The 13773-nt window shown below is 40.2% G+C and overlaps 1 protein-coding gene across 4 annotated transcripts in view; it reads right to left on the bottom strand.

Moving 5' to 3' along the window:
* Positions 1-1048: 1048 nt before the first annotated feature.
* Positions 1049-13773, bottom strand: part of LOC149788624 (uncharacterized) — a 59514-nt gene continuing 46789 nt past the window's right edge. For all 4 annotated transcript variants that reach the window (XM_089974707.1, XM_089974705.1, XM_089974709.1 and 1 more), the window contains 2 exons: positions 2310-2396; positions 1049-1812 (listed from right to left, as the gene is read on the bottom strand). In XM_089974707.1, the coding sequence (XP_089830833.1) occupies positions 1480-1812; positions 2310-2396 (420 nt within the window). In that variant the 3' untranslated portion in view covers positions 1049-1479. The remainder of the gene's footprint in view (positions 1813-2309; positions 2397-13773) is intronic.

Raw genomic sequence — 13773 nt, forward strand, 5'->3', positions numbered from 1 at the left:
CATTGGCTGAATCCGAGACTCGAACCCACGCAGACAGAGGTGAGATGGCAGTGATCCGTAACGGAGAGCGCTTTAGACCACTCGGCCACTCGGGGCCCCCGAGAAACCGAGAGACATTTGCGTAACTTTAAAAACTGTCCTTTAACTGGTAAATCAACCTGATGATATAAAAACATAAATGCAGTTTTAAATTGATGTCACCATGCTTGAAGTTGTACTTGTCGGATAACCTATCACCTTTTTTAAGGAGCATCACTCATTTAATATGTAGAGACTTTTATCACTCAACGACAACAATGGTCGTGAGGAGCATTTAGGCCAAGTTGTTAACAAGTTTTCGATTGATAAATTATTATTATACTATAGGCATATTACAGATGTGTATCTCATACATTTATTGCAAAACATTTATTACCTTTCAGTGTTAATTGTTTATCTTCTCCATCATTTTTGTAATGGAAAGAATCAATCACCATATCTTACCCAAAGAATTACAAAATAATACTTCAACAAGCTTTTATTGGTCCTGATCTCTAGATTTTATAACTGTGTTCATACGTACTGATACCACCATCAAAAGTAGCCTGAAAACAACCCATCGTATATGACATTCCGAAGTTTATTAGTAGGCGTGTATAGTACCTTTAATTGAAACAAGCGAAACAAAAGATTATGGAAAAGAATCAATGTACTCAACACCCAAATGTAAAGAAATATCTTTAAATTAAGATACAATAAATCAAACAAGGTCAATAACTATTTTCCAAACTGGAAACAACGTCGTGTACGTGTTTGTAAGTAAGAGAACTAAGGACAAATCCAGTACTCTTGCTCACAAGAATAAGTGTTCTACACATCAATATATATATATATATATATATATATATATATATATATATATATATATATATATATATATAGAGAGAGAGAGAGAGAGAGAGAGAGAGAGAGAGAGAGAGAGAGAGATAGATAGATAGATAGATAGATATATGACAAACATTTTTCACCATTGTGTTTTTGTGTCTATTATAACGAATGAAAATGGAAATATAACTTGAATTTTTTTAATTTAATTCTAACAATCTGAAAATGTATCAGTTCGAATAGACATGAAGAGAACAGAGTTTATTAATTCACAAACATTCTTGATTTCTCTTTCTTCCGCTCATATAATTTTTTTTAACTACCTCATATATGAGTAGGAATTTAATAATTTTAGCTATTGCCGCATTTCTGTAAGCAGTATTTGTGTATATATCGTTTGATTATAAAGTACTGTAAATGACCCTATAGATGTGCTTGGTATTAACATCATAAAACCATCGTAGAATGAATTATACCATGTATTTAGTATCTCGTAAATGAAAGTAAATAATTGATCATTCTTAGTACAGACTTAGAGAAAACGTTTGAAATTCTTATCCTCAGATAATTTATACAGACTACGCTCAATCTGTTTGAGCTAAGAGCCAGTCATTACTAGTCGATCCTAATAACTTCTCCCTGCATGATGATACTATCATCAGCTGTTAGCAAAGCTGGACATACAACTGCTACGATATGACCTGGAAGAGTATCAAGTGACTGTACTTTGTTCTGAGTTGTAAACACTCTAAAAGCTTTCTTGATCCATGACTCATACTTCAGATTCTCGACATCAAATTGTAGGTGTAACGCGGGCCAACACGTGGCAATTAACCAGCAGGTTTCAGTACACATCTGAAGAAACGATTTTACTGCAGCTATCTTGGTTTCGTCTGCGTATAAATCGGAATATTTGTCGTCATTAAATGAAAATGTGCCCGAGAGTTCCTGAAAAACAATTATTTTCTTTAATAATACCAAGTTTACCTGTTTTGTCAATTGCTGTAATACTATTAAAAATACAGCTTTAGCATATTATTTTCTCTACAAATCTAAAACCTGCATATTGATATTTCAAAGAGATAATTTAAATTTGCACATAGTGAAATTTCACCATTTACTGTCAACTGTCCGCACTTCCTGGAGGACATAGGTAGAGGTAATATAAAAAGTGTTTATGTGGCACGGACATATGAAAACCGACTTTACACTTCAAAGCAATAATTTTCGGAAGTAATAGGAATGATTGTGTGATTCCTACAGACAATGCTCAATACGGGCATATTAGTTAGCTCTGTTCTTGTAAAGTTAGCCTGAATAATTACAGCCAGGAGAATAAAACGTTATGGCAATCGTATCATATGCAAAGGACAATATATAAGCTTCTTTGGGGTTATTTTACGTAGAGCATGCATGAAGGCCGTTAATGTTTAAACGATTCAAACCTGCTTGACGCGGTCAATTGCTCCTTTCGATGTTGCAGTTTTCCATCGAAGATAATACATGTACTCGAACTCATCTTCGCGCATCATCTGTAAATAAATAAAAGATAACATATTAGTTTGACATCTAGTACGCTAAGAATTTTGCCAGCTAGAACTTGCAACAAATATCAAGAGAAAAGCTTCTCTATGAAAAAATTTGAATCAGGTATCATTGAAAGAAGACTAGCTCGCTGATAAAATATTTCCCTTTTATTTAACCTAATATTTGCAACAAATGGATCGGGGTAAGATATTATAACGATTAGACAGTGGTTTTGCACATCTTTGGTTTAGAGTTCATTTCCCAGTTCATGCACGTGAAAGAGAAAGTGATTGCCATTCTAAGGTCGATGGATTTCTCTCGGGTCTCTAGTTACCTAAATGGTAATGGATCAAACCTAATATCTACACCGCCAAGTGTATATCGTATATGCTGATACAACACAGTGTGCTAGACAAAAGCAAGAAAATACAACTACTAATTTGAACCACGACTGCCAAATGATGAAATATATGATCTTTCGAAATACGACAAGACTGTGGTGCCAGTGAATACGTGCGTGCACATAAAGTTTTGTCCCATTGCTTCAGGACATTTATTTGCATGGTACACAAAACGGACAACTAATGATGGCCTGTGACATTTGACTGTAATGATGTGTCCTTGTTTACGATATTGTTCACATCCTCTGGTCATGGGGTAAATATAGTTGTTGTTGTTGTTGTTGTGGGGTTTAACGCCATTTTTCAGCACGATAGGCTATACATGGCGGCCAGTATTAATGGTGGAGGAAGAACCCGGAAAACCCCGGAAAGAACCACCGACCCACGAGAAGCTACTGGCAAGCTTTCTCACATGCCCACATTGGCTGAATCTTTGACTCGAACCGCCGCAGACAGAGGTGAGATGGCAGTGATCCGTAACGAAGAGCGCTTTAGACCACTCGGACACTCGGGGCCCCGGTAAATATAGTAAATATCATCAGATTATTTCAAAGAGCTTCAGATATCAGGCTGAAAAACTATAGTTGTTTGACTACTGTCCGTTACCTATAAACGTTTAAGGAATAAAAACCTGTGGTACCCCTACCCTGGAACTAATATCACTATTGACCTCAGTATCCTGGTTAAACAACTACACACTGACGACCACACTGCTACCCTACCCACCCACCCCCCATCGTTTCTGACATGATTCATCTGTAATGTGACCATACCGAGAAAAAAATATCGTGTAGGTACAGGGAATTCGAGCTACACAGGTTCTCCGTTATCGTCGCTTTTTGTGCGTATTTAAGTGAGTGCACAGGAATCAGTCTTTCGGAATCGCTAAGGATTATTACTATACGCCCCGGCACGAAGCTATTCGCTGCAACGAAACCCATCTACAATTTAGTTCATATAGAATATAAATATTTTTTCTTACACTCAATTCCGTCACAATAAGTCGAGGAATTATTTTAATTTTATGTTACCTTAAACGGTATTATAAGTAACTTGTAAAAAAGAGTGCCAAGAGTACACGATGCAAATTTGGAAGGTAGTTGGAATTGTACATAGAGGTAATAAATGATACGGTGACCTTGTTTCACAGGAACGATTTCAACGGTTATTCCCGGTATTCAGAACTCGTGACTGTTTTAACAGATTTTACGAGTGTTCTATTAGCTGTGTAAGATCCGAGTCAATGCAGAAATCCAATTTCAGTAACTACAGAAGGCAAATAGCTGGCAAACAATATTGAAATGATATGAAACGGTACATTACGAAATAGTACGGAAACAAACGAAACTGGAAATCACAATGAATGATTGAACGAATCAGTAGTGGTACGGTACGGTGATGCCACTAATACACGTGTTCCTCAGTACTTTCAAGATTGGACTGTTATAAAATTTATTTCTGTCTGGTTCGTCTCAGTATCTACTACAAAAGCTTTAAAAGTTCAAAACACGGCTGTTTGGATCATCCTTAGAGTAAGAAGAACTGAGCACACTTCCCCCAACCTATGTAACCTTCACTGGCTACCCGTTTGATACAGAATGAAACACAAAATCCGTCCACTATGGTACATTTAGCTGACTGGTTCCAGTCCAATATACCTATCGGACATCACTTATGTGTACACTCCATCTATAAATTTACGCTCCTCTTCCGAAACTCGTATTCTCATTGTTCCCATTGTTAAAAGCCATACAGACAACGTTCTTATGCTTACCAGGTTCCGGCAACGTGAAACAAACTGCACATAGATCTTACACTTCCGTATTATGGTAATATGTTATTTACCATTGTTTTGCTATACATATATTTTACAGATTTTTAGTATTATTCATATTTAGTTTATCTTATAGTCATTATATTTATATTTATTTAGAAGACTTTATCTTTCTAGAGGTTGTTGTGAAAATCATAGTATCTGAACATTTTAGAACTTTAATTTTAGTCGCTCTTTGAAATTAAAATCATAAACTATATTTTACAAAAAAAATTTGTACGTAGACTAGCTCATTGTGTCACACTTTGCATTCATTAAATCTGTACACAGAAAGAACGTACTTGTTTATCTTACAGCTTGCAAACAGGGTATATATACAAATACTAGGACTTAATTTAGAAGCAATAGACAAATCCTAAGCATTTCAGTTTCAAGATGATCTTGGCATTTCATTAAGTGCAGAATGCATAACAGTAAGGGAAATACTAGTCGTCATGACTTTTGTAAATGGCGTGTATAATCTACGGGTAGCTTTCGACAAACATGTCACATCAGCTAGGGTTCCCTATAGCTGCCAGTAGTTAAGTGGGGTACATTAGCGACAATGGGAATTAGCATTACAGAGACCCCTGGGTCAGATTAGCGACAAGGGAAATTTAACATGGTGAAAAATCGTGGGTCAGATTAGCGACAAGGGAAATTAACATGGAGAAAAATCGTGGGTCACTCTAGCGACAAAGGGAATTTAACATGGAACTATAGTGTGGGTCTGTCTAGCGACAAGGGGAAATTAACATGGGGAATAGAGTTTGGGCTTTTGGGATTTTTTTAAAATTTTTTTAAATTTAAATTTAAATTTAAATTTTAAAAAAGGGTAGGCAATGGAAAGGCTATCTCTTTTCGAGAAATATGGCTGGCCCTGAAAAGGGCCTTTGGGTTTTCTTCTTCTTCTGCTTCTAATTTCTTCTTTTTCTCCACCAAGTTCTTATTTTATCTCCAACACTCTTTCTCTTCTTCTCTTTCTTTTTCTCCTGCTCTTCTTTCTTCTTCTTCTCTTCCTCCTCTTCTTTCTTCCTCTTCTCATTTTCTTCTTCTTTTTCAATCTTTTCGTTCCATTTGCTTATTCTTATTCTTTCCTCTTCATCCTCCTTCTCCTCCTTTATCTCTTTCATGACACCACTAATCTTGTCCTTTACCTTTTTTAAGTTATTAATTTCCATCTTTACACGATGGGGACTATAGGAATAATGGTCTTCAACCAGTCTTATTAACATCTGCTCCATCATTCCTAAGTTGTCTAAAACGTCTTGTAATGTTTGTATTTTGTCCATTTGGTTAGAAGCCATCTTCTTTTTTTATTCTTTGCAGAATGGTTTGAACGACGAATACTGTGGGTTCTTATACTTAAAGCGCGTACGTGAAGGAAAACATCCCCCTAAAACGTAAAATTGATCTTACCTAGATCATGACCAAACAACGCGCGAACGTGAAGGAAAACATCCCCCTACTTTTTCATTTCATATAATAAAACCCAAACTATACTTTCTCATTTCATATAATAAAAACCCAAACTATACTCTCCACATACGCTAAGAAACAATAAACAAAATCCATAATCTACTATCCACACAATCTTACGTGAGCGCTTACAAAACCCAAACTATACTCTTCACATACGCTAAGAACAATAAACAAATCCATAATCTACTATTCACACAATCGTACGTGAGCGGGTACAAACACAAACACACAAACACAAACACACAAACACATACGCTAAGAAACAATAAACAAATCCATAATCTACTATCCACACAATCGTACGTGAGCGGGTACAAACACAAACACACAAACACAAACACATACGCTAAGAAACAATAAACAAATCCATAATCTACTATTCACACAATCGTACGTGAGCGGGTACAAACACAAACACACAAACACAAACACATACGCTAAGAAACAATAAACAAATCCATAATCTACTATCCACACAATCGTACGTGAGCGGGTACAAACACAAACACACAAACACAAACACACAAACACATACCCTCACACTATCTTAAAAAAGAGTTAGTGTTTATATTCACACTACTCTACCTACACATTGGCAAATTGATGGTTATTTCTTTTCTAGAGTATTGGGTAGCCCTGAAAAGGGCTGTTTTTTTGGAACTTCATGGACACCTGGTTAATGGTGGCACCTTCCAGGCCTGGCGCCACATACACATCTTATCCCCCAGTTACTTTTTACTTTTTTGGGGGAGAGAGCAGAGGCAGGATATGTCGCTTCAGAATCCCAATTTTCGCTCTCTGGGATTCTGAAATGTATTCTTCTTCTCTTCTTTTCCTTCTCCTCCTCCTCTTCTTTGTTTCTTCTCTCCTCCTCTTTGTATCTTCTTTCCTCTTCTTCTTTATATCTTCTCTCCTCCTCTTCTTTTTTTCTTCTTTCCTCCTCCTCTCTTATCCTTCCCTCCTCCACAATGGCTTCCGCGGCCAGTTCATTCAACAGGCGCCTGGCATATTCCAGATGCACATGAAGTTCCAACAGTTTAGACAGTCTCGTGTTCATTTTTGGTGTTGATCAATCAACAAGGGTAGCTAGACTGCCCAGCGAGTTTCAATTTATAGTGAAAGCGCGGACGTGAAGGAAAACATCCCCCTAAAAAAACATAAAATTGATGTTACCTACATCATGACCAAAAACAACAACGCGCGGACCTAAAAGAAACACTCACTCACTTTTTTATGCTACCCATCACTATTTTAAAATTTTTTATAAATCACTTCATTAGACTATCCACATACGCAAAGCAATCCAATCTAACTCCAAATATACACCTCAAACACCAAAAAAACATGATTTTAATCTACTATTCATACCAACTTACTTAAGCACTTACTAACACACAAACACATACCCTCACATTTTTTAAAAAAGAGTTAGTGTTTATTTTCACACTACTCTACCTACACACATTGGCAAATCGATCGTTATTTCTTTTCTAGAGTATTGGGGTAGCCCTGAAAAGGGCTGTTTTTTTGTTTGCTATGGCATTCTTTTTTTAGTTTCTAAGAATGCGATGTCCTCTGAGGATAGACTTTCTGGCGATAGGTCTGCTTCTTCGGAAAGAAAAGAAGAACTCTTTGGTGTCGATACGGCAATCGACAAAGCCTCTGTCAGGTTCAGGTTGCTGCTGCTGCTGCTCTTGTTGTTGTTGTTGCTGCTGTCTCTGAAGTCTGTACTTCTCTGTCCATTCTTCTTTTTCCCTGTTCATTTCTTCTCTGAAGAGCTCTTCTATCAGGTCTTCAGTGATTTTTAACATTCTCACATTCTCTATTTCTTCTGGCTTCGGTATCAGACTGTGTCTGACCCTATGCAAATTCACGTAGGCTTCGTTGAGTTTAGCTAGTTTGGAGCACATCTTCTTAGGAGGATGAGTCGACAATGGATGGTTAGACTGGAAACAACCCGGTTCTTAAAGTTAAAGCGCGGACGTGAAGGAAAACATCCCCCACACGGTTTTTGAGTCGCAACGTTTAGTGAGTGTCATGAGAGGGATAGTAAGAAATGAAAGAGCATCAATCCAACATTCTTATAGCTAAACAAAAGACAAAGGCATTTTTTTCAAAACACAACATTTTTTATTCAAAAATCACTTAACACTAAACAACAACTCTAACATTTTTAACAATAATCCAACAATATAACATCAAACAATTTTTTTCAAAACACAACATTTTTTAATTCAAAAATCACTTAACACTAAACAACAAGAACTCTAACATTTTTTAACAATAATCCAACACTAAAAGTTTCTCCACTAGGTAAAGAGGGATAACAGTCTTCCATGGTTTCTAGTAATCTAGGATGACTTCTCTCAAACTGTTGATTTCTATGGTATTATCGAATTCTGCATACAGGATGACGTTCACCGTTTCATCAGGGTCTCGGTCTTTAAACTGAATTTCCACACGAATCTGGCCGGATTTTATAGGGTGGAAATGTCCCTCGTCGCTGCCTTGGTCTGGAGTGAAATCGAAAGCCCACAAAGCGTAGCCTCCTGCATAATCCTCGTACGTAATACCGTGACTGGTATTGGTTCCTAACTGTCCGGTGGCTTCGTACAGGGACAAGTACGATCTCAAGTAATTCTTCTTGGTAAAGTCAGGTTCGAAAGGTCGGGTACACAAGGTCTTGCCATCGCGACTGACTTCGATTTTGGACACGCCAAAGTGTTGAAAGTAGAAAGGATTTTTTTCGACAGCTCCGTTGAAGGCTGTATTCTCGACGATACCAACGATCAAACGTTTGGGTAACTGTCCTTGGAACAGATGATCTTCGATCATGGATCGCTGTCCCTTGGGAATGGTGAAGGTTTTCACTTCCACGCGTCGTATGGGATACTTGGCGGTCGTTCTACTCAACGTCTGACTGATGTCGTTTCCCACTTTAGGTAACACTTCCACACGGCGTACGTAGAGTCTGGCTTCTAGGATTTTGGTTTTGTAACCGTCACTATCAGCCATCAAATGGAAAGCGGCACTGCTACGATTCAGTCTCAGGCGGACATCCACCCCGTTCAGCAAATACTTTTCTTGCAACCACACGTCCAAATGCAAACGATCCATCAGTTCTAAACTTGTGTCGGCTCCCGTGATTCTCTTTCTTCGTTCTACAAATCCATCATTGTTGTCTTTCTTTTCATCAGTTTCCAATATTTCAAACTTGGTAGGTTCGTCAGCTTCCCATACCACACAGGCATTGAGATGAGTGTTCTTGGCATCTATTCCGTACGTCAAGAGATTTTCCAGGTAGGCACGATAAGGGTAAGTATCCATGCTGCTACTGACCAGTTTGTTATTCAAGTACAAGTCCACTCCACTGAACAAGGAATGCATGAAATTGTTGACGGGAGCTACTGCTTCATCGTCTATAGCACCTCCAGTCTTATCTAGAATTTTGACTTTCAGGTACAAGTAACTGCTATTCAGATCGATGTAATCTTCGGGCTGTCCTTTGATTTCAAACTCGATGGGAGCGGAATCGGTCAGTGAGGAGACGGGGTGAAATTCCACCCACTGGGATTCTTGCATGGTCATCATGGTAGGGGGCATGGCAAACAGATCCAGTTCCGTCTTGGAACAAGCGCAAGATTCTCGGTGCATCATTTTTTTTTTGTCTCTTTTCTCAATAATCGAAAACGTCTAAGTCTCGAACGGTTCTTCTTTTCTTGGCCTTTCTCGCTTGAAGTCTGGTGAAAGGGTGTTTTCTTCGTCGTCTCTTTCTGCCTTGTCCTTGCTGAATGCCTGACTCGTTAGCGTGCAGGGCATTTATAGGTGTTTCTCGTTGGCCTAAAATGTCTTTGCCCGTTTGCAGCAAGACATTTTTGCCTGCCCTCATGAAGGCTTCTTTAGGGTTTTGTTTGTCGATGATGACATTTTGGAGAAATTCTTTGCCTTGCGTCAGTGCCACATCTTTCAAGGCGTGCAATCCGCGTGTCACCATCGGTTTCAACACCGGGGCCACCGAACGAAAGGCCGATTTTAACATGTCTCCTAAACCGTGTCCTCGCTGTCGAGCAACCCCTCGGTACACTGGATACATGACTTACTTACGAGTCGTGAGAGAACCGTTTTCGAAAATGGAGTTTCACCGTGACTTTTCCTTTGGTGAATGGAATATTTTGTCCCAGATCTCCTTTTATAGCAATGTTGACCGTGTCCAAATACGACTTACTGACAGGCAAATAGTGAGGATGGACAAATTCGCGGTGGACGTGGTAAGTGTTTCCACCTTCCTCGTCAGCGTTCGTGGCAGAATCCACTTTGAAAGGAATGACACGCAGTAACGGTACGGAGGTGTGTCCCACCACGTTGTACTCCACCACATCGGAATACACGAACATCAAATTCAGTCCTTGGTTCAGTTCTACCGGGGCACGAAATAACTTCCTAAAAGACTCGTTGTCGTAAACGATGGGTAATTCGTTTTTCTTGAGCATGGCCTTTCTCATGTCCATGTCTCCGCCCAACATGTCAAACAATTCAGGACAAAATAAAATGGACACGATTTTACTTCGTTCAAATTTCATCAAGAAGCGACGAGCTGCTTTGTGGTACTCCATGGTGACATTTTTGTTGACATGCTCCAAAGCTTTCAGAAACACGACATTAAACCTGGAGGTTATGGTGCTGACCAAATGTTGACCACTAAAATAATAGCCTGGGGGAATGAACAAGTGATAGGTGGTGTACTTTTGTGTACGGGTTTTCTTGTCATATTTGACATTGCTATCCATCCACTGTTGCATTTGCTCGTCATGAACTTCCACATCAAAAAAATTTTGATTGGGAAGGACATTGAGGACTTGGGTCGGGTGAATCATTTCTACTAAAGCCACTTCCCAATGGGCTTCGTGATCTAACTGGATGGCCTGAGGTAATTTGGCCGTGTAACAGCACAAAGTGTTCTTGGGAAACACCTCCATGGAACTGTCACTGGGTAAAGTTAAGTAAAATTGGTTTTGGTGACTCATAATTCCAGAGTTCTGTGGCTGTCCGAGGGGTTACTGGACGTCAGAGGCGTGTCTCCGTCTAAAATGGGGTTCTGGTTGTGATTGAAGTGGTGACTGGCACTGGCACTGGACACAAGGTTCCCGGGGTTCCCGTTCGAGGTGAATTTCAGGGAGGGATTAGGAAGCAGGTAACCGATGCAACTGCTCAATAAAATGGTCCACAATTGTTTGTCTCCTTGTTGCAAACTCAAATTGGCGATGGCTGCCCCGATGACACAATACACCACGAAGATTTGGCAGAAAAAGACGATTTGCGTTTTAGGCACACGTTCTCCACACCACACCCACAAGGGTTGTTTTTGTAAATCTTGCACAGAAGAACTAGGGGAAGGAGGAGTGGTCGACGTAGCTGCGTCTGCTGTGTGAAAAGGCATGATGGTCACTTCTTTTTATAGTCGATGACTTGCGAAGCGTCGATCCAAGAATCAAAACTGGGTGGATATCCTTTCCAACGTACTTTGACTTCTTTGACACGTCGTTTGCCCACTTTACGGGTTCTGCGTTCGAGAATGCTTTCGATGTCGTACACGTCGTCTTCTTTTTTGGTCACACGTTGTAACTCGGGCAAATAAAACGTTCCTTTGAGCACTTCTCCGTTCATGTCTTCCAATTTATAGACGGCAGGATGACGGCCATGCACTCGTCCAGTGACGCGAAACAATTCGGTCGTCCAGTTAGGTAAGTAACCTTTGTCGAAAGTGCGTTTGGTTTTGCCAATGCGCACCCAATCTCCTACGGCCAACTCTCCACTTTTCTTGGGAACAGCCCTCGTCGGGGACGTACCAAACAGGCGCTCAAACACCAACACTTCGTTCTCGGGAGTCACGTCTTGCGGGGCACGTCCGATGCTTCGATGGTAAGATTGGTTGTACGCTTGCACCAGGTGCGGTAAGATGTCGATGTACTTCAGAGTGTGGTGATGCGTAAAATATTTCCACATGCGTTCTTTCAAAGTGCGTTGAAAACGTTCCACGATGCTGGCTTTGGTTTCGGGATTCTCGGTGGTAAAAAAATGAATGTCACGTTTCTTTAATTCTTTTTGGAAAGCTTGGTTCAGAAATTCGGTACCTTTGTCCGTTTGCCATCGAAGAGGGTGACGACCGCTTTGTTTCAACACTCGTTGCAGGGCTCGCACTAACTCGCTGCTCGATTTGGAAGTCAAGGGCACGACCCAGGCAAATTTGGAAAAGACGTCGATGACACAAAACAAATATTTGTAGCCACGATTGTAGCTGGCCAAATGAGAGACATCGGCTAAATCGGCTTGCCATTGATGATCGATGCCTTCCACTCGGGTGCGACTTCTGGCAAACTTGCGTCGAATGGGTTTGTGTAAAGTGTAGGTAGCTTGTTCTTGTAACCATCGTTGCACTTGAGGTAAACGGAGACTTTTCAGTCGAGTTTTGGTAGCACGATACAATTTTTGAACTCCTGCGTAACCTGCAGGATGCGAGGGATCGTAGTAAATGCTGGCTAAGACTTTTTCCATTTTTTTTGTGTTGGTTGGTGTGTTAATAAGACACCCACTCTTGGAGGATGCTACTCTTTTTCTCTTGGGGTATTTTCTTGGATTGCAATGCTTTGCGTGTGCGGCCAGCAATAGGCGTCGAAGAGGAGAAGGATGTCTGAGCGGGGGATATCGGTTCTTGTTTCACTTCTGTCTTCACTTCTGTCTTCACTTTCTTTTTCTCTTGTGAGGAAGAAGGGGTGGCCATCATCTTTTTAATCCATCCAATTCTGGAGGTAGGTGGTGTTGTTAACTTGCGTACTTTTTCTGGTGGAGTTTGAAACCCTTCCTCTTCTTCTCCTTTTTCTGTCTTGGTCACGGGTACTGGTGGTACTGGTACTGGTACTGGTACTGGTGATGGTGCTGGACTTTTCATCAAGGTCTTAAAATCTTTCAGAGGGGGTAGAGCTGTTTCGTCTAAAGCTTTCTGGTGAAAGAGTTGCAGTCGTTGCAAGAGTTGACCGTACTTTTGCGATTTTTCTGTTTCGGACAAATCTTGGCGATCCATCAAGGACTGCAATTCGTGTTGTAACTGGGACATCTCGCTCAAATGGGGATTGGGAGGTAAATGCGGGGTGCGTTGTTCTTGCCACCGATGGTATTCCATCCATCGTTTGTAAGGCACTAAAGCTAGTTTTCGTCCTTCCATGGGGTTGTCAGCGGTCGATTCTGAGATCTTGGGACTTCCGAAGGCCTTTTTATCTTGCTCCCACCAGTCCTCCCAACATGGTTCCCAAGACTCCTTTCAGTATGGGGCCTAACAAGAGAGGTAAAATACCTCCACGTTGCACTAACATCTTCTTTTTTTGACGAATGGGAATTTTCTTTCGAACCATTTGGCGAAGAACGTGACGATGTTTGCTTAAGCATTGTTTCTGGTGTTTGGACAAAGGGATCGTGCCTTTCAAAACGTTCAAACAACATTCGCACATGGTATCGATGACCTCTTTGGAGGCCGTTTGAATGAGTTTTTTTCGTAGGGGTGGAGAAGCTTTGGACAGGACAGATAACATGTCCCCATGTTTGGCTAAACGTGGTGGCAGTCCTTTCCTTTTCTTTCCTTGGGGTTTTCTGGAGGGTGACATCTTTGAGTCTTCAGGAGCACCGAAAAAACAC

This window comes from Sinohyriopsis cumingii, chromosome 11 (genome assembly GCF_028554795.1).
Source record: "Sinohyriopsis cumingii isolate HCF-2022 chromosome 11, ASM2855479v2, whole genome shotgun sequence".
NCBI classification, from domain to species: Eukaryota; Metazoa; Mollusca; class Bivalvia; order Unionida; family Unionidae; genus Sinohyriopsis; species Sinohyriopsis cumingii.